The sequence below is a fragment of the Hydra viridissima genome, unplaced genomic scaffold (assembly GCF_058129835.1).
Source record: "Hydra viridissima isolate aposymbiotic clone 2 unplaced genomic scaffold, HvirCarnegie_v1 scaffold_1, whole genome shotgun sequence".
Lineage (NCBI taxonomy): Eukaryota > Metazoa > Cnidaria > Hydrozoa > Anthoathecata > Hydridae > Hydra > Hydra viridissima.
This window is the reverse complement of record NW_028324300.1, coordinates 38923633-38944441: the sequence shown is the minus strand read 5'-3', so window position 1 is coordinate 38944441 and position 20809 is coordinate 38923633. Positions and strand designations below refer to the sequence as shown.

At 29.4% G+C, this 20809-nt stretch overlaps 3 protein-coding genes, 1 long non-coding RNA gene and 1 pseudogene across 7 annotated transcripts in view; 3 read left to right on the top strand and 2 right to left on the bottom strand.

The window, feature by feature from the left end:
- LOC149894894 (uncharacterized) overlaps positions 1-548 on the bottom strand; it is a 315082-nt gene extending 314534 nt beyond the window's left edge. The window contains exon 1 of the mRNA XM_090076705.1: positions 221-548. The gene's annotated coding sequence lies outside the window, so the exon portion shown is untranslated. The remainder of the gene's footprint in view (positions 1-220) is intronic.
- LOC149894891 (uncharacterized) overlaps positions 1-20809 on the top strand; it is a 116464-nt gene that overhangs the window by 93513 nt on the left and 2142 nt on the right. Inside the window, exons 1-4 of one of the 3 annotated variants that reach the window (XR_016449224.1) lie at positions 17834-18004; positions 18083-18157; positions 18642-18662; positions 18900-20637. This is a non-coding gene — a long non-coding RNA (uncharacterized LOC149894891). Of the gene's footprint in view, positions 1-17833; positions 18005-18082; positions 18158-18641; positions 18663-18899; positions 20638-20809 lie in introns of those variants that run through there. The other 2 variants (XR_016449225.1, XR_016449223.1) reach the window with 2 other exon arrangements.
- Positions 4146-6866, bottom strand: LOC149894893 (uncharacterized; annotated as a pseudogene). Its single transcript, XR_016454782.1, has 3 exons — positions 6562-6866; positions 4617-6386; positions 4146-4490 (listed from the first exon to the last, which is right to left on the bottom strand). The product of XR_016454782.1 is annotated as an uncharacterized LOC149894893 (transcript).
- On the top strand, positions 11536-13111 carry LOC149894892 (uncharacterized). The gene is made up of 2 exons (XM_090072323.1): positions 11536-12103; positions 12811-13111. The coding sequence occupies exons 1-2, from the start codon at positions 11667-11669 to the stop codon at positions 13109-13111; spliced, it is 738 nt and encodes a 245-aa protein (XP_089928449.1). The 5' UTR covers positions 11536-11666.
- On the top strand, positions 13126-17814 carry LOC145198888 (NACHT, LRR and PYD domains-containing protein 14-like). Its single transcript, XM_090071768.1, has 3 exons — positions 13126-13301; positions 13416-13703; positions 16625-17814. Exons 1-3 carry the CDS (start codon positions 13226-13228, stop codon positions 17812-17814), a joined length of 1554 nt encoding a protein of 517 aa, XP_089927894.1. The 5' UTR covers positions 13126-13225.

The window sequence follows — 20809 nt, the reverse complement described above, 5'->3', positions numbered from 1 at the left end:
CAAGGAATGACAAACCTAACTTCTTTTTTAACAACAGATCAAAATTAATTTTGGAAAACGTTTAAAATGAATGGTTTTAATGAAAAATTCTTTCGAACTAAATGCAGTTTCTAACATAATGTTTGATTTAAGCAAAATATCTCTATGTATAATGGCACTTAAAATAAAAGTATCGTAACTAAAAAAATTGGAATACATTATCATCTTGCGAACTTTGTACCTTTTCCTGCGGTTTAGATAAGAACTTTTCCAAAGTAATCAACTGTTTTTGATATTGATGAAGAGGTTTTTTGTTCTTTGTTATCAAAAGTAATCAACTACTTTATACCAAATGAGTTAACTACTTCCTAATTTTATTAACAACCTGGGGCTAGTTATATTTTTTTTAACAAAATGAAAACTTTGGCTAATTGACCACAATTACACTAGCACTTTTCAGAAAATTGACAATTAGCTAATATCATTTAACATCAAACTTGCGAATTTTTTTAATGCAAAATGTTATTTTGGGTAGGAATTAGAGAGACTTATGATTGCGATTAAACGAATTTGCGTCTGTTTAATCGCGAACGAGGGTAATTTTGATATTCCGAAAATCGAACGTATTTTTCATAAAAAACGTCTTTATTTGATTTGTAAAATTTGGGATCATATTCTAGCTAACGGAATTAATTGTAAGATTAAATCGTAATAATTTGTATCTTACGTCACACCGTGAGTCAAATTTAAAAAAACTGACAAAAAACCCTAAAAAAAAAAAAACATTTGCAAGGAACTAATAAATTGAGTTATAATGTACTAATACCACCAGAAAACTGAAACTATTTGCTCTTTGGTTACTTTTTAAGGATTCGCCAACTTTTGCACCGCCTCCTTAGAAACATTGTTTTATTTATTCATTTTTTTTGCGAAACTCGCCCTTTAGTGTCACTCTTTTAAGGTTGCTATGGGTAAAAACAATTCAAAATTTAATTTGAAGGCATACCGTAGATTTCCCTAATTCCAAACAGTCCCTAATTCCGAACAGCTTTAATTCACTTTTTGTTGTATCTTTTCTTTTTGTGGGATTTTTAAATGGAAAACTGGTTAATAAATTGGAAGACTAGGGTAATGAGAATATGAAAAAATATTTTCAAAATATAAATTTATATCATTAAATTTTTTAATTACAAAGCAAAAGACTTTTTAAAACCCTGAAAAAACAACAAAAATAAAACCGACTTAAAAAAAAAAAAAGACAATTTAAATTGCGTACTGTTCAATGAAGAATTTGTTGGTGATTATTTACCTGAAAAAAAAATTGTCAAAAATTAGCAACACTTCGTAAGATATCTTAAAAACAACACTTTTCTGCATAATTAAAACGTTTCCCAAATTCCGAACAGATTTTGGAATGCACTTTTTTTTGCAAAAGTTAGCGTTTTTACGTGCAAGTAATTAACAACAACATTTAACAATAGTATTTTAACGATATTAACTTAAAAACTTATAAAAGCTTTTAACCTTTTTATTGAATTTCTAAACGTCTTGTTTATCTTAACCAACCTGATACTAATAACTGAGATTTCTTCTGGTTAACTGAGAGAAGCAGGCAGTGACTGTGAAGGTTTTTTTTTTTAACTGATTACAAACAAATAATGGAAGACAGGATGTAATAAATAGATAATGCACATTCTGCACCAACACAATGGGATACCCTTACATTAAGATAAAAGTAATTTTAATTTTTAAAAATCTTTTTACCTAACTCTAAGCTAGAGGTTCACGCTAGCAAAAATTTTTTACTTTTTTAAATTAAATGCCATTTTTTGGGATTTAATATGTACGTTCGGAATTAGGAACACGTGTTCCTAATTCCGAACGAAAACTTTACTTTTTAAATTTAAAAATTAACAATATTTTTATAATGAATATACTTGTTGCTTAATATGGTTCGATTCAGTCTAGGTTCCAGTTTATTTATTTAAAAAAATTAATACGAAATTCAAAAAGCAAGCGGAGTAATTCAACTTTAAGGTGGTTCACCACTAAAAAAATAAAATTCCCCAAATTTCATAATTTCAAATTAAAAAGTGTATCAGAGCATAACTTAAAAAAATAAAAAACAATAAAAGTAATTTAGATTTATACTTATACAAATAGTTTGTATTGAAATGTAATTTACTTTTTACATGTAAAAGTAAATTATTTTTGAAAGTGAACTTACGTAAATATAAGGTTTTAAAAAAGTCATATTTACTTTAAAAAGTAAGTGAATACAGCATCGTAATATGAAATTACTTTTATACGTAAAAGTAACAAAAATTAATATAGGCAACTTAAATAAAAACTATTTGAAAGAAAAATTAGTTACCATAACAAGTAAATGTAAATTTTTATCATTGAAATGCTATACTTTACTAAGTAAGTAAAAAGTAAGTTATTTTATTTACTTTTATCAAGTAACAACAGTCATTTTATGTTGTATTAACATACTGATTGGTAAGAAAAACAGCGTATTAAGGAGAATTGCCTGCTTCTGGGTACTTCTGGGTTATAATGTTAGGAATTATTCTGCATGTATGCGGACCGTTTTTGTGGAGGGGTTTAGTAAATTGGGGGCAAGTTTAATAAACATGGTGGGTTGCTTCCTATCCATGCCAATCCTTGACTACGTCAATTTTTCCGACGGAGCGCACTTTTTCGAAAATTTCCTTTATATTGCGCTTTTTGATCAAACATTATTTTTTATGGTGATATAACGCATCAGCGTTAATAATCCCTTCTGGCAGCAAAGTAGGATTATGCCGAAACACGAACTCTTTTTGGAGGTGCAAAGAATTGCCATCCGCCTCCCAAAATATTTATACGGGCAGAATGTTTTTGCCTCTACCTACAGTAGCTTCCGCCTTCCGATTGGCGGCCGCTGCTGGAAATTTTTTTTGGAGGTCGGTGCCAACAAAAAGGGAAAAAACTCTGGCGGTTGCCGTCAGAAGTATGCAAACGATGAAAAGGTTGCCTTCAAAGATTTCCACTTCTTAACTGGCGTCGGCCGCCAAAGGGAAGGGGGATGGGCGCAAATTTTCGCTTTCTGTCACCAGAGAAAATGGAAGAAAGTCCAACGTTTGTTTTTACATTATTAAGCAATTTAAAGATTAATTAGTGCAAAATACATTTTTCCAAAAAGTATATTTTTATGCGGAGAGTGAAAATCTCATAATGACAGTCAGCAATTCTGTCGCAAAAAATAAATTCTATTTAGGAAATAAAATATTCAGTTTTTGTGAAAATTTTAGTTATTGGAAAAAATTCAATTAAAGCCGTTAATCAACTCTAACGTCCCTAAACATTTTTCATAATTTGTTTAACGCATTATCAAATATGTTTAGGGTGCGACATGGACCTTTCAAAATGTTTTGCAAAAAATTATAAATCAAGTATAAATTATTTGATTAAAAACGATTTCCGTCAGGGGCATTGGAGGCCAATAGACTTTCTAGTAAAGGTTTATGCAGCCAAATAATTTTCATTTTGGTCATCGTGGTTGTTGTTATCAACCACGCTGAATAACAACAACCACTTAAACGCTATTTACATGAACCACGCTGAATATTAATTCGAAGTTTAGAAAATGATTGTAAAATGCAGACCAAGTTATTCTAATTGTATGAAAAGTCTGAAACAAAAACAAAAAACTAGTCAGTTTTTTAAAACAAATTACAACTAAAATTTCGACACTTTTAAAGTCAATTAAAAACGAAGTAAGATTTGATTGCTTTTTGTTTAAGAATATAAACAATGTGTAATTATATAAACAAAATCAATCGCTGAAGCAAGAAAAAGACAGCAATTAACCATATCACTGAGCCCCATTTGAAACATATTATATAAACCCGTAGTATTATGGCCAATTAAATCTTCAAAAAATATCCCTTATAAGGTACAACTTAAAAAAAAAATGCTCCTTATATTAAAAAAACAGCTCCATAAATCGCTGGGGTGGGGGAGCCTAACCACGGCCCTGTTTTCAAATGCTAAAATATTTAGGAACTACATAAACAATATGTTAAAAAAAACAAAAACTAATAGTTAAAACAGACGCTACAATGTGTTAAAGTAATCGCACAATTTTTTTGGTTTCTCAAATCGCCGAACCCCGCATTGGCATTTTTAAAAGAGATATTTCATAATAAAATGTATAAGATTTCTTCTACATCATCATACTGGCCCTACCGAACTAGCAGGCGAAGTACAAACCACTCTTGCTTTAGAGGCTAACATCGGAATATCTTTTTCATATTTGTACCAAAATTCATCAAACTTCCAATTTTTTTGTTTTAAAGCGTAATTGAAAAAAGACAACTCTTCTTTGATATTTCGCTTTGATTGTGTTTTTTCTATGCTTAGATTGACACCGCACAATGTTGCAAGTTTAGCAAATCCATTTTTGTGGTTCACAGATTGTTCAGGTGAATCTTGAAGTTCGAATCGAACTACTGAATCTGTCTCTTCTAAAAATGAAAATGAGTAATAATATTTGTCAATATGCAAATCTTTTTATAAAAGTACTTTAAAAAATTATTGACATAATTTTAAATATATTTAAATTTAAAAACAAATAATATTTTATAACTAACCACTTCTCGGCTGGTTTTGGTCATTTTGCAAACAACTGTTTATAAACGTTGACCTTCGAGGATATTGTCGGAGCATTGTATTCGAAAATGTTTTCAACAGTTTACTTTCTGCTTGCTGATATTCTTTTTCTGTAAGACACTCGTTCTCGTATCAAAGAAACATGCCAGCAAAGTTTGTAACTTTTGTTTTGGAGATATCTTTTCAATAAAGTATACCTTCATAAACCTGAGAAGACTGCTTCGTAACATGTTTTCTTTCTCGACCAAAGAAAACGATTGCGATAAAAAACATTTAGCTGAAGATTTATTTTCAAGAAAGTTCATTAACTCATTTTGAACAAATTTGGCCGACGAAAGTGTTGGAAAATTTCTAGTAGAGAGAAGTTTAGTTGCTTTAAAGAATGGTGCAAGATTATAGTGTAAAATTTCTAGGAACTTCCAATCTTCTGATAACAGATTTAATTTCTTGAGTTTACTAACTTGTTTTTCTGTTAACCCATTGATAGTACCAGGATCTATAAGAATTTTATTACAAACATTTTTAGCTTTAATTATCTTACTAATCATTAGAGAAGTTGAGTTCCAACGTACATGAAAATCTGACGATAAGTTATTTATTTTTAGCCCCTCTTTCTTAACCTCATCAAAAACAAATGATTGCAATATTGAAGAGCTTTTAACGAGAGCTAAAGTTTTTCTTAACCTAAATAAAATGATGGATGAAAAGTTAAATAATTGATTAACAGTTTCATCTGTTGATGCTTCTTCCACCTTGCTACTTTTATCATCATCCGAGCTCACGTTTTCCGCGTCATAAGTACACGCATTTTCTACTTGATTGTTTACATCGTGCATTTCAAGCTGTTCGTCCGACGATATGTTTTCATTAGACTCGATATCGCTTTCATTGTAGTTATTGTAATAAATAAGATCCTCGTCGATATCTGATGTGCCATCTAATAAGTTCTGTGATGGTTTGGCCCACAACTTTATTCCATGATTTAAAACGAGATTTAAGTTATGACAAACGCATGAAAGCCGTAAAACTATAGATCCCATCGCCTTTTTAATGCCTTCAGCGTTGTCTGTTGTTATTGAAATAACTTTAGTATCAATTTCAAGTTTAGTAATTTCTTTTTGCACGAATGCTGTAAGTCTACTACTTAACTGTCTTCCGTAAAATCTACGAAAGCAAACTATATTTGATTTGTATTTAAACTTCTTTGTTAAATAATGCGCTGTTATGCAAAGCCAATAGGATCCAACCCTATTTTTCCACATATCGGTTGCTAGAGCAATATGGGTAACTGACTTAAGTTTAGCTCTAAGATCGTTCTTGTATTGATAGTATTGCTTTCTCAATCGCTTTGCTATTGTCTTTCGATGAGGTGGTTTGTAAAGTGGAGCAAGAATGTTTAGAAGGCGTTGCATACCAGGTTTATGAAAATCGTTAAAAGGACGGCCATCTTCAATAATGCAATTCATTACGGCTTCATCTATTTCATCTTTGTTCTGCATCCCAACTAATTTATCTTGAACGAGTAATTTTTTTTGAGAATCGTAAAGGTACTCAGATTTTTTATGAACATGGAAAATATGTTTTCGCAGATTTGGTTCAGGTCCACACACAAGGTTTCCATTCTCCGGGCACATCAAACCAAACATACTTATTTGTGTTGGCAACAAATGAAAATAGGGTCTTAATAGGCAATGGTTTAATTTTACGGACTGATTTTATAACTTGATCATCGTCGGTATCAGAGTTCGAACCTACAGCACAAACAATATATTATAAAAATATATTTCAAGTATCAACGCAAATTAAAGACTGATACAAATACATGACTGTACAGCAAGTAGTTATTCTGGGTCATTTACTTTCTTTGACCTTTCTATTTTCATTCGCAAGTTCATCTTAATATTTAAATAAAATTTACAAACATACCTGAATATGTAATATTGACACCAGATAGACGTCTTGCTTCAACAGTTGGCGTGTTTGTTTCAGATAAAGACAAACATTTCTGGCGATGTATGTTGATAAAGTTTTGCCTTCCAAATGAAGGTCTTTTAGATAGTTTTCTTTTTTTGTCTTTTTTTCCAGTCATTTTTGTCTAAAAAATTAAACAAAATTAATATGGTGCTTGCCTTGTTTACGAGCAGTCTCAGATTCAAATCGTAAATAAAGAACCTGATAGTAATTTAATTTAATTAGTTTCCTCAATCATTTTTATGGTTTTAAAGTCTCACACAGAATAGTTGGATTTATGGAACATAAGGTAATTAAACGATCAGTTTGTAACATAATTAAAGAAAAAGTAGAACATGTGAAAAAATTTTGATATTTGAAGTTGAAGGAATGATTTGAGAATAGTAACTTGAATCAGTTATGTAACGTAATTTCAATTAAAATTGCTACAACTGTCGTAATTAAAAATTGATTTACGCACAAACGATTACAATTAGGAAAACGTCATGATCACGCTGAATTAAGAACAAGTTATCTAAACTTAAAAAAATCTCCTCACAAAAGTTTCGGCTCATTTCGGTTGTGATTTGAACAGAAATTTTGGCCGAAACCGAATAAGTAATAAGTTGTCGAAGCAGATATTTTTCATTCAATAAACTGGTTGTCAAAAAAATCTTTTTTCCTACGCGCCAACAAAACATACATACATACATACATACATACATACATACATACATACATACATACATACATACATACATACATACATCCATGCATGCATGCATGCATGCATGCATGCATGCATTCATACATACATACATACATACATACATACATACATACATACATACATACATACATACATACATACATACATACATACATACATACATACATACATACATACATACATACATACATATACATAAACATACATAAACATATAAAGTCAAACGTGTCACATTTTAAATCAAACAGTACATGCTATGGCTGAATTTCAAATTAAAAATAGATTTTTTAAATAATATATATGTCATAGCATTTTTATAGAATATTTATTTATATATTACATCTGCAATAGCTTATCTCCAAGTAAACTCAAAGTTAAAAGCCGATATTCTTCTAAAAGTCAATACATACCAAAAAATTGAACATTTTTTGCATATTTTAGAAATGATTTACGCTGTTTCAAACTTAAAACTTCCTTAATTTTCCTATCACAAAGATATTGTTTAACATCAGTAACAGAATAGTCATAGACCACCATTTTCTACGTTAAAAATCTCAGCTACTTTTTTAAAGCTGGGGTTTAGGATCCTTATTTTGAATGTTGGAATATGTTTGCGCATGCGCAGGACTGTTTTTCTACTTATTTAACGAGCTACTTATTTAACGTGACACGTCAAATGTTTGAAGATATTAACAGAGATATTCCAGAGTCATTGACTTATTTTTTAGAGCAAGTTCTTTTGAAAAATAAACGATGAAAAATTAGAACATTTAAAATTAGTTTGTACAAGTATCAGCCACAGCATTATGTCTGTTGTTAGGCCTAGGTCTTTTAAATCAAAATTGCAATTGGGTCTCTCAGTATTTTTCCATCGACGGTTCCAAACTTGTTATACAAATCTTTTCGTCTTTTGGTTTATGCGCATCCTACAATGACACTTTGATGTATGAGAATAATCATAAACCTCCAACATCTGCTTCTTCAAGTCAACACTTGCATCGAGTATATTATCAAGTTCAAGTATGGCTAGGCAATCAACTGGACCCATCTGACTGGGGTTGGAAATTAGTAGATAATACATTAGAGCCGATTGACACTTTACTTCCACCAGCTCCGGAAAGACTTCTCAACACCATCTTCTGCAATTGCAAAAAGGGTTGTAATGCAAAATGTAGCTGTAAAAAAGTCGGGTTATTATGTTAATCGGTGTGTACTAATTGCCGACGCCAGTCTTGCTCCAACGTTGAATCAAATTCAATAAATGATGATTTTGATGCTATCAATGAGGAGACAATTGATGTATCTTTTTCACATATCCAGCTTGAAAAAGAAGATGACTACGAAGAAGAAGAAAGCGAAGAAAATGCTAATATATAATATATCACAATAATAGGAATATATAATACATAATATGCATTTAATAATATAAAATATATGCAAATATTATATATATATATTATTTATATGTATATTGATTTCGTAATATTTATGTTATATTATATGAATATTAATTTCGTAATTTCACAAGAATGGCAATGTCTTTTCTAGCAATATATTTTATATAAAATCGCCATATACTTAATATATTTTCGCTATATATTTTCTCGTAATATATTCTTGCAATATCTTCTCGCAATATATTTTCGCAAGCATTTCAATATCTCAGGAATAACGATTCTCATAAAAATGTATAAAGGCAATTTTATTAAATACTTTCATGATGCAATACTTTTGTTTGATCTTTATTATGATGAAACTTATTAATTGGAAAAAAAGAAAAAACTATTTTTTTTCACCTTTAACATTTAATAACTTTTTTTGCAGATATGGGATCGGTGGGGACTTTTAATATTTTATTTATAATAATATCCTAAAGGTATGTACCAATTTTCAGCTTTATGCGAATTATTGTAAATTGAAATGTTTATTTTGACCGGATTAACTCCTTTGCTTGAGAAAAACAACTTGTCAAATAGGTAGGAATTTAAGTTTAACAAATATTGCTCTTTGCTGACAGGAAGATTTAAATCAGTTTTTGAATTCGCTTTAAATCAGTTTGACTTTTCTTTTTTTTTTTGTTAGGTTTATTTTTTCTGATTATTTATTAATGATTGCACACTTTAGCTTTTTCAAACTTTGAACATTTAAAATAAAAAGTGTTAACCAAACGAATTTGTCATTTAAGATTGAACAATTTGCAAGTGACATCACCACCTTTTGTTCATCTATATCATTATCATTCATTTGATATAAGTTGAGACATTCAAAATTCTAAGATTCTGAAATAAATCTGCAATGCTTTGTATAGCATTTATAGTTTTTTTCTTAAATTGAAATGCCTGTTTTTATTTTTTGCTTACAAATTGTTGCTTATTGCTTACTAGTGAGCATAAAAAAGTTTTAGGGAAAAATTTTAGTTGTTTGAAAATTATTTGAAAAATATTCGAATAATTTCAAAAAGAAATATTTGAATATTCTTATCAAAACACACTAGAGATTAGTTTTACACTCTTTTTTTAAAAAAAAAAAATTGGCAATAAATTTGTTTTTTAAGATATTGTCTACAAAAGTTTTAATCTCATGTGTCAATTTAACCCAAATATCAATTAAGCCCATTTCTTTGTTAAGCTAAAAAATTAATCTGATGATAATCAACAGTTTTTAAAAAAAGTGCTTTTGCTATAAAATAAGAGTGCATTGCTGTTATGTTATGTTGCATGAAGTATTGTTTGTTGCCAATTTGAATGGTGTTTACAATTAGCTTCTTTCTTGACTCAATCTTCAAATTTTATTAAATATAAAAGAAAAAAGAAAAAAAGGAAAATGGGAGTTTTAAAAAAATTATCTTATTGCTTTTCTTCTTTTTTTCGTTCTTTTTTTTGAAAACTATTCAAATTTACTTTTGAATATATATAACTTTCAATAAGTAAAATAATTTTTATCCGTAAGTAAAAGATGACTGTCACCAATTTAATACAACTGTTACTAATTAATATAGTATCAATCTCATCAAAAAACATAACAACTGTTATAAATTTAAATCTCTGTTATCTATAAATAAAATATAATATAAATATAATATAATGTAGTTTTCTCCTCTATTTATGCTGTATGCTTTTCCTAAAATAACCTTTAAAAACCTTCATAAATAACCGCAAACACATATTTACAATTCTTTGGTTTTCACTGGTAAAAACTATTAAAACTATTAAATCCATAACGTCATTAAATGTTGAAGAACTTTCCGCAACGGAATTTCATATAAATATAATATAAACATTATATAAATATAATATAAATGTAATGTTTTGTACCAAAAATGAAAAGTTTATGTAAATAGAGACTGGAGTCTCACTGTTTATTTCCTGTATTGGCAGTATCAGAACTTGAATATACACCAATAGTATTGTTAAGTTATATTTGAATCTTCACATATAAATGTAAGTCATTTTTTATTGCTGGCTTTTAAAAGATGTAAAGCAACATTTTAAGCTCACTTAGTGTGGTGATTGCTCTTTCTCTTCAGTGTAAACTCTTGTTACAACAACAATATCAGTATCATTTTTTTCCTGGTCCATAGACAAGACTTAAACATTCTAAGTTTTCAGATTTTTCGAATTGAATATTGTTGTAAATTAAACATTTTAGGATTTAAATCATTTTATTTGACACATGAGGTTTAATGGGTAACAACTGTTAATGTTGTTACCCATTAAACCTCATGTGTCAAATAAAATGTTAAAACATCTTCTTCACAGGTTGGTTCAGGAGAAAGTATTGATGTCAACATTTTAGTTTCAGTTCTGATAGTCAGTCTCTCATTTAAATAATGTTTTTCAAAGGTGGGCACTTCCGATAAAGGTTCCGATAATCTATAATCGATAATTATCGGATTAAGAAAAAATTATCGATTATCGGACTAACCTAACTATCGGACTATCGATTATCGGACCGGCAAAGTTGAACTTCCGATAAAGCGATAATTATCGGATCAAAGAAAAATTATCGTAATAATTTTTTTTTTTAAACTATCGGACTAAATTATCGGACCGACTCAAAACTATCGGACTAAATTATCGGACAGACTCAAAACTATCTGACTTCTATTTTTTAAAATGTTCATATATTTAATATTTTGAATTTTAAAATTGGGTTTTTTTTCACGAAAAAGACGACATTTAGACAGCCTTCCGCGGCATTCTAGGACAGGTGGCGCGTAATTTGAACAATTTATAATAGTAACTCCGCTCTCGCTGGGTCCTTGCTGCATTCATTTCATCGTTCTGAGTATCACCAGAAGAGTCTGAGTGTCTCTGTGCTTTTAACAGCAGTTAAGTCTGCTATTATTAAAATGGACAGATTTTTTATCCCTTCTACAAGGCGGCCTTCTAGCGCCATGAGCCTAAGTGATGAAGAGCAAATCTGTGAAGGCACTACCAGCCGGGAAGTCAGCCCGTTAACACAGGAAAATGTCGCTTCTTTAGCCAGGACTGACATATCCAGTCAGGGGGACAACCAGATTGCCCATAACAGCGGAACCAGCAGGACCAGCTTGTCCGAGCCCCTGCCCTTTGTCTTACAGTACATCAAATCCTACTTTGGACCAGGCAAAGGCAGTTTGAAGATGAAGTGCAAGGCCACAATGTGCAACAAGGAGATCAGCTACGCAGCGTCCTCTTACAACAACCTCAAGGTCCACTACAAAACACAGCACCCTCTGGATTATCCGGCCTTCGTTGCTGCCCTGAGCGCCGGCTCCAAGCGTGGCAGACACTCTTCTGGAGCAAGGTATATTTAATTTTAATAGTTACAGGTTTCTTTAGTATAATATCTCCAGTATTAATGTATCTGATGTATAATATCTTCCGTATACAGGTATCTGTTGTATAATATCTTCAGTATACAGGTATCTGTTGTAAAAAAGACTTCAGTATACAGGTATCTGTTGTATAATATCTTCAGTATACAGGTATCTGTTGTAAAATATCTTCAGGATACAGGTATCTGTTGTAAAATATCTTCAGTATACAGTTATCTGTTGTGTTGTATAATAACTTCAGTACACAGGTATCTGTTCAACAGATACCTGTGTACTGCAGTTATTATTCAACAAATACCTGTATACTGAAGATATTTTACAACAGATACCTGTATACTGAAGATATTTTACAACAGATGCCTGTGTACTGAAGTTATTATACAACAGATACCTGTATACAGAACATATTTTACAACAGATTCTGTTGTAAAATATGTTAAATGTTATATGATAAAAAATTTTTATCAGCAATTTCACATGTTTCATGTTACAGAATTTCCCATTTAATATGAAAAGGGAACAATTTTTTTCTGTACATGTTTGTAAAAAGGTTAGATTAAGAGCTGGATCCTTAACTTCGGATATGGATCTATATCAAAAAGTTTCAGATCTGGAACACTGATAGTAAGAAAATCTCTTTAAATAGGTTTGTTGTAAATTTTTTCTTTTTTTTCAGTGACACTTCAGAAGGCGGGGTCCTTCCTCCTGCGAAGAAACAAAACAGCATCGAGTACGCTTTGAAAGAGAAACTTGACCAGAAAAAGGCCCTTAATCTCTACTATAACTTCTTCATCAAAGACATTGTGCCCGCTCACCTGACAGACTCTCCTGCCTTGAGGGATTTTTTGAAAACGCTGAATCCAAACTTCATTGTCCCTTCTAGGAGGGACAATGAAGTTTGGACTATCGATTATCGGACTATCGATTATCGGACCGGTGAATCTGGAAAATTATCGGACTATCGATTATCGGATTAAGAAAATAAACTATCGGACTATCGATTATCGGATTAAGAAAAAATTATCGGGTGCCCACCTTTAATGTTTTTAAAACTTAAGTTGTTTGCCACTTGTTTTGTTTTCAAGTAGTTCATGGTGATGAGAGCTGTGAATCAACGGTTTCTTATATCGGTTAATCCTCTGTATTTTGTAACCAGTACTAAAATTGGTAATGAAACACATTAGAATGTATATGTTTGTTGATTGAAATTTATTGAAAAGAAGCTCATATATATGATTAAAGTATTCATAGTATAGCAGGTGATAAATAATTTTTATTTAGGAATGGATGCAAAAGTAGTGAATATTTTAAAAGATAAAGTGGCATTAGAGTGGAAAATATTTGCACGTTACACTAGTTTTAATAATGTAGATGCTGTTATTGATCAAATAGATCATGATGTGGATGTTGATCTAGTAGGTCATGATGATTTGACGAGAGGAAAGTGTAAAATTGAAATTTTCTTAAAGAAACTTTACCAACAGCATCCAAATGATTACAGAACATGCATTCAGAATTCTCTGAAAGTTATGGGAAGAAATGATGTTTTACAAGATATAACCTTATTGGGTGAGTTTCTTGTAGTTTTTGTGTCTCTCTTCAGATAATTCAAAATAATAATTCCAAATTGAAAAGAAATTTCAAGAAAACTTCTTTTTGAAAAGTTGTTTTTGTTAAATTATTGAATTTTTCAATAATTATTTTTAACAATTAAATAACTCTTATCTTTGAAGAAGCATTTTTAATCCTTGCTAGAAAAAGTAAAATGCTTTATAAATATACATTTTTAATCAAATCATTTTTGTTGAATAATTGCCATTTTTCAAGCTTTTGAATCAACCAAGCCCACAAATTTTCAATGCCATTGAGGTATAGGCTGTTGCAAGCAAAGTCATTGTGTTGATTTTCTTTTGTTATAAACAATCTTAGCCAATTATTGCTGAAAGACGTGGCATTATCTTGTTGCTATGTTGTTCTTTTGCTGAAAAACCCAGGTCTTTAATTGGTTTATCAAGAATATGTATGGCCAAAGATAATCACCTTGCTTTGTTCATTTTAGCACACAATATTTGTTGTATTTTTCATCGGTTTTATGACGAAACACAACTCAAACCTTAGAATTATCAACTTAAACATTCATCTCATCACTAAATAACATATTTTGCGACTAACTTAAAGTCTTTTGAATGTTTTCTAAGTTGCTTTTTTTGGTTTTTGATTGCAGCTTATTGAACAATCATTTATAAAAAGTTTCATCAACCAAAATACTTGCTGCTACCTTATTTAATGAGGCTTTTTTTTTTGTTTTTTCATGTTGTAGATCAGATTTCTAGTTGTGCAACTTGAAGCTTCTTTTACTTCTATTGGTCTTTCACTCTCAAACTGATCCTGTTTCTTTATAACATTTTAAAAGACTAATCACACATGATTAACACCAATAACTTCACCTATTCTCTCTATTATTATTTCTAAATAATTAGTTAGACCCAACTCTGTTGTTTTGTCAATTTTGTTGTAATTGTTGATGACATTGATAAAACTGCAAATGGTCATTTGGGTTTCATTGAAAAATTTGAATCACAGCTTGGTTGTCAATATCAATTTGTTCACCTGACTTTTATGGAGTTTTGTGCTTCAATACATGCACACATTAATTTGAGTCCTGAAAAGATTATCAGTAATAAAAAAAATACAAAGCTGCTTGCCAATGATCTGTGGACTGAAAAAAGAAAATCGATGACCTTTTGGTTCTTATTATGTGAAGCGATTTGCAATTTGTAATTGGTTTACTTTTATTATTGCTGACTATTTTGATTAAAGCATTTTACTTTTAACTCAACTTATTATTGGTTAATTTACAATTTAAAAAATGTGTACTTTTGTTTACGTTCTTTAAGTTGCCAGGTTTTTTAATTTATGTGTTCGATTAAAAGCATGTTTTCATTAAGACATCCAATTAACTCAATCTCTTTCAGAAAAGCAAAATGTTGTCTTACTTTAGTCATTTTGTTTCAAATTTTGATTTTTAAAAAAAAATTTCTATTAAGCATCATGATGCTTAATAATAACAACAACAAGCGTTGATATCAGCGTTGATTTTTCAATTTTCATCAAATAATACCAATTAAAATGAAAATTTATGTGTAAATTATTTCAAATAAATCTTTTTTAAAAATAATTTATATATTTAAACATACAAAGTTGCGTTAATTCAGAAAAAATTGCAATATCTCACAAACCTTATGTTACTTTGTTTAAAGACTGTGCAGAGCTGCTATTCAATCAAAACCAATTTTATTCAAAACAATTTTACATATGAATGTAAACCAGTCACACCAAAAACCTAGGTGTGTTCAGCGCATAAAGAGTCCAACTTCAGTAAACTTTCTAAAATTTGATTTATCTTAAAAGATTGATATTTATAGAAATTTGCACTTTATTCATTTAAAATCAAAAAACCAAACGTTGATGCTTAATTTCTATGATGCTTAAATTGATAGCATAGCTGTGGTATTAAGTTGTAATTTTCTGACCTTATATTTTTAATAGCTACTTTTTTAGTTATTCTCTTGTTGTTGTTATTGTTGTCTTTATTTATCATCATCATCATCATCATCATCATCATCATCATCATCATCATCATCATCATCATCATCATCATCATCATCATCATCATGATTTTTATTATTATTATTATTATTATTATTATTATTATTATTATTATTATTATTATTATTATTATTATTATTATTATTATTATCATCATCATTATTGTTATTATTTTTTATATTATTATTATTATTATTATTATTGTTATTATTATTATTATTGTTATTATTATTATTGTTGTTGTTAATATTATTATAATTATTATTGTTGATACAATAATAATGATAATAACAATAATAATAAAATCACTAAAATTACTAATAACAACAAAAATAGTATTGATTCAGTTGAATATCTTTATAATAAGTTAATATGTAATAAAAAAAGGAATATACAAAAACAGCCTCCAAAGCAAATTGGTCACACAATAAAGGCTTAAAATTCATATAGTTAAGTTGACTTTAAAAAGTGTGATAAGATCAGGAAATAGGGAAGAAGGACAATGGGAATAATTAATATACGCACAAACACATTATATACAAAATAATTATAAAAGCATTAAAACTTGGCTTTTTAAAATTTTTTATTCTTTTATATTTAAATTTGTTTTTAACAATCTTAAATTTTTCATTAGATGCTATTACAACTTTGCTTTAATACCTTTCCATTGAAAAAGGAAGATTTTAAAAAAGTTTCTTTTTTTAAATAAACTTTTTTTTTGTTTTAATTTAAGTAAAAAACAAAAAAAATGCTGTTGGTTGTGTATTTTTGGATATCAGAGTGTATTAATAATGCCCTGTAAGCTTTTATTCAAGTTCTAATTTTAAGTTTTCTATTCTGAACTCACACCAAAAACTTTTTTTATACTTATGTTCTTTCAGAAATGTGTGGAGCCCTGAAGAAGTTTTATCAAACAACTTATGAAAAAATGGATCAACTTGAACACAATCTAATAAGTCCCACTAATGTTGATTTTTTAAACAAGTTTGTAGAAATGACAGTAGTTGATGCAAACGATACAGAGAGAGATACTTTAAATATTGCTGAGCTAGAGTTGTTCCTTCACAAACAAACAACTTACAAACCAATTGAGTTTTATGAAGCATTCTCAAAAGAACTACCTTTACTCTTGATATCTGGTATTGCTGGAATTGGAAAAACTTGTTTGCTCAGAAAATGCTTACTTGACTGGGCCAGTAATACCTTATGGGAAAAAGTTGATCTTGTTATTTATCTTGAATGCAGAAAGTTAAATCAATATCAAAATATTGTTAGCATAAATGAGTTGCTAAAAGTTTTCTACAAAAATGTTTTTAAAGAATGCGAAGTTTATAAAAACTTTTCAATGTTGTTTGTGATAGATGGGCTGGATGAGTTTGCTTATTTGGATGAACTAATAAATCACAATCCTCAAAATCCAAGCAATCATCCCATTGTTAATGTGTTAGCAGATGTTTTGGACTTTCAAAAGTTCAACTTTGTTGTTGCTGGAAGAGTTAAAGGTATACAACAATACAAAAATAAAATGAAAGATTGTAGGGAGAAATTGACCATTCAAATAATGGGTTTTAATGACCTTGGAATAAATGAGTATGTAGAAAGAGTTGGAAATGCAAAAACAGCCATAAAAGATGTTCTTGACTCATCTCACATTGCTAAAGCAATGGCATCTGTCCCTTTTTACTTATCAGCAATGTGTACAGTTATCGGTTCATTCATGCTCAGTGGTTCTGATTCATTCCTCAGTACAACGGAGTTATATTGCTGTATATTTGTATACTTTTTGCAAAAGCATATAAACAGAAACAATGAACCAGTTTATAAGTTGATGGAAAAGGAGAGTAGCAAGCAATACATTTTAAAAGTTTGTAAAGTTGCTTGGCATTTGTTTAATGAAAGCAAATTTATTTTTTCTCAAAAGCGAATGGAAGATTATTTTGAAGATATTGGTGACATTGAAAGTAATGATTTGGGTTTCATTGAAAAAGTTGAGTCACAGCTTGGTTATCACTATCAGTTTGTTCACCTGACTTTGATGGAGTTTTGTGTTTCACTACATGCACACATGTAGTGAAACACAAAACTCCATCAAAGTCACAGATCACAGATCATTGGCAAGCAGCTTCGCAATTTTCTTAGTAATAGAAAATTGCGAAGCTGCTTGCCAATGATCTGTGGTCTGAAAAATGAAAATGGAAGACCTTTTTTGAGATTGCTTGCTGACTTGAAAACTTCAAAGAAGGAATGTAACTCCATGTTTGGTAAGTTCATGAAAAGTTTTATAGAGATTTTAGAACCAGTTTTATGCTTCCTTTGATAATCATGTTTGTGAATTGTAGTGAAAATGCATCGATTTTTCAATGACTTGTTTTTTTCATATGAAGAAAGAAACTCCTTGCTTCATGCTGTGCTAGGTAAGTTCATGACTAGTGTTAAAGAAGTTTAGAATCAATTTTTGATTCATTTTATTACTGAAAACTTCATTTGATTTGTAATTTATATTGAAAGTTTTTATCTTTTCCAGATGACTCAATTAATTTAATTTTTTGTATTGGTAAGTTAAAGAATAACTTTTAAATATGTTGACTGTCTCTGTTAAATTAAAAATATCAGTTAACTGAAAAATAGCAACAAAAAAATGATGGCCACCAAAAGTTTTAATATTTCAAATAGACAAGAGACTAAACTTATGCAGATCATTATTAAATATTTAAAACACGTTTTTCAGTTGAATGGGTTTTTTCATTTTTATTAACATATAGTTTTAGGGCTTAACATAATTAATTTTAAACAGTCATTTAGTTTTCTTCTCATTTTATTCTTTTAGATTATATATTTTCTTATGAAATTTTTTGTTTTCATTAATAACTTTTATGGTTTTTCTGTTCTTTTTTCCAGGTACAAAAAAGCAAAATGTTGGTAAGCAAATGTCAAATTACTTTTTGAATAAAATATTTTTTAGTTATAATAAACTATGTAAAATTAAAAAAAAAGTTGACAAAATTTTATAAAGACTTTATCACTTCCTTCTAACAACTGTTAAAACCTCAAGCAAAGCTCAAGAGATTAGAAATGTTGTGAAATTATGAAAAATTATATGTTTTGATTATATGTTTTCATTAATAACTGTTATGGTTTTTCTGTTCTTTCTTCCAGATAGAGATGAGGAAATAGATGGTTAGCAAGTTAATGTCACACATACACACACAGTACTGTGCAAAAGAAAGTAGCTTCTAATTGAATTTTAAATATTCAGGAGAAAATGTCAAACAAAATTAAATTAAAACTAAAATATAGGTACAAACAGATTTTTTATTAAATTGTGTAGTTTAATACAAGTTTTATTAAAAGCATTTAAGTGTATAACTATACATAGAGACTTAACTAATATTTAATGTGACCACCGTTATTTACAATAGCATCTTGGAGCCTTTTATTTATACTTTTATATAGATTTTCAATAAATGTGATACAGATATTGTACCATTCTTCTTTGAGAACATTCCAAAGCTCATTTACATTTGATGACAATATTTCCATCTTTCTGTCTAAGTAGTCCCACACATGTTCGATTATGTTCAGAGCTCAGAGGAGGCCAAGGCATGGTTTGAAGCACTCCCTCCTCTTGCAGATTTGGCAAATAATTTTTAACTAATTTGCAAGTATATTTGGGATCGTTATCCTGTCGTAGGATAAAATAATCCCTGATCAGTTGTCGTCCAGAAGGCACATGGTTGTGTAAAATATTTTTGTATTTTTCACCTGTAAGCTTTTCCGTTTTTCTAACAATATCCCCTACCTCTTTTATTGAAATACACCTCCAAACTTGAATATTCCCTCCACCATATTTGATTGTTGATGCTACACATAGCTCCTTCAATGCCTCTCCCTTTCTTCACCTAACATACTGACGTCTATTTGTCCCAAATATATGTAATTTAGATTCGTCTGTAAACAATACCTTGTCCCATTGATTTTTCTGCCGTTCTTTGTGCTCTCTGGCGAACTTTAATCTTTTTTCTTCATTACCTTTGCGTAGTAAAGGTTTTTTAATTGCTACACAGCCTTTTAATTCAGATTTTAATAAAGATCATCGCACAATAGATTCATGTACTAAAGTTCTACTTGCTCTTTTAAGATCTTAAACGAGTTCTGCGCCTATTTCTTGCGATTTCGTAGCGCTGTTATTTTTAAAAACTGTTCATCACGTGGGCTTACCTTCTTTGGATGACCAGACCTCTTTTTATCCACTAGATCACCAGTTTCATGTTTTCTTAACTATTTTTTAAGCTGACGCTCGCGAACAATTCACACGCTTGGCTATTTTAACTTCACTATAGCTCTCTTCATGTAAAGCGATGATGCGATTTCTGCCATTTATTGATATCTTTGGCATTTTACTCGTAATGAAAATATTTTCGAAATGAAAAGTAATTTTATTATAAAACAAAACTTTTGAAAAAAAATGTTTGATGTAATCAATTTCAAGTGTTGATCCTTGTCCTTAATAAATGAACAAACATAAGTGGGTGAAAAATGATATGAGTTGAAACCATCTAATAAATATTAATAAAATAATTATTTTATTAACATAATTATTACTAAAATAAATAAATATAGCTTTATTTTAAACAATATCTTACTTTGATTTAATCTTAATATAATTAGCACAGAAACGTTTAATGTTTAATGTTTAACGTCGTTTCGTCATTAGTTCCTAGGCTTTGAATTAGTTACTAGGCTTTGGTAGAGCGCGTTCTTCAAATGCACGCGGCCATTGGAGAAAGATCTTTTGAGCGAGTTAAAACTTTTTTCCTTTTGGAATTTAATTATTAGTTTAGATATATTACATAAAGAATCATCTTAATCAATTATATATCATATTATAATTGAAGTAAGTATATGAAATAGTTATATATACATTTTTATCAGATAAAGTAGAAAGGATTAAAACTTTTATTGGATAAAGTAGAAAGGATTTAAAGTAGAAAGGATTTTAATTTTTTAAATCGTTTAGATTTTGTTTGTTTTAGTTTTTCTTTTAGCAGTTTTATTTTTATTATTTT

Bases quoted from the DNA above. Each gene is read 5' to 3' on its own strand.
- LOC149894892 (XM_090072323.1), top strand. From the start codon at position 11,667: ATGGACAGATTTTTTATCCCTTCTACAAGGCGGCCTTCTAGCGCCATG. The intron at 12,104-12,810 runs GTATATTTAATT...CTTTTTTTTCAG, and splicing joins AGACACTCTTCTGGAGCAAG to TGACACTTCAGAAGGCGGGG.
- LOC145198888 (XM_090071768.1), top strand. From the start codon at position 13,226: ATGGTGATGAGAGCTGTGAATCAACGGTTTCTTATATCGGTTAATCCT. The intron at 13,302-13,415 runs GTAATGAAACAC...ATTTTTATTTAG, and splicing joins TGTAACCAGTACTAAAATTG to GAATGGATGCAAAAGTAGTG. The intron at 13,704-16,624 runs GTGAGTTTCTTG...ATGTTCTTTCAG, and splicing joins ACAAGATATAACCTTATTGG to AAATGTGTGGAGCCCTGAAG.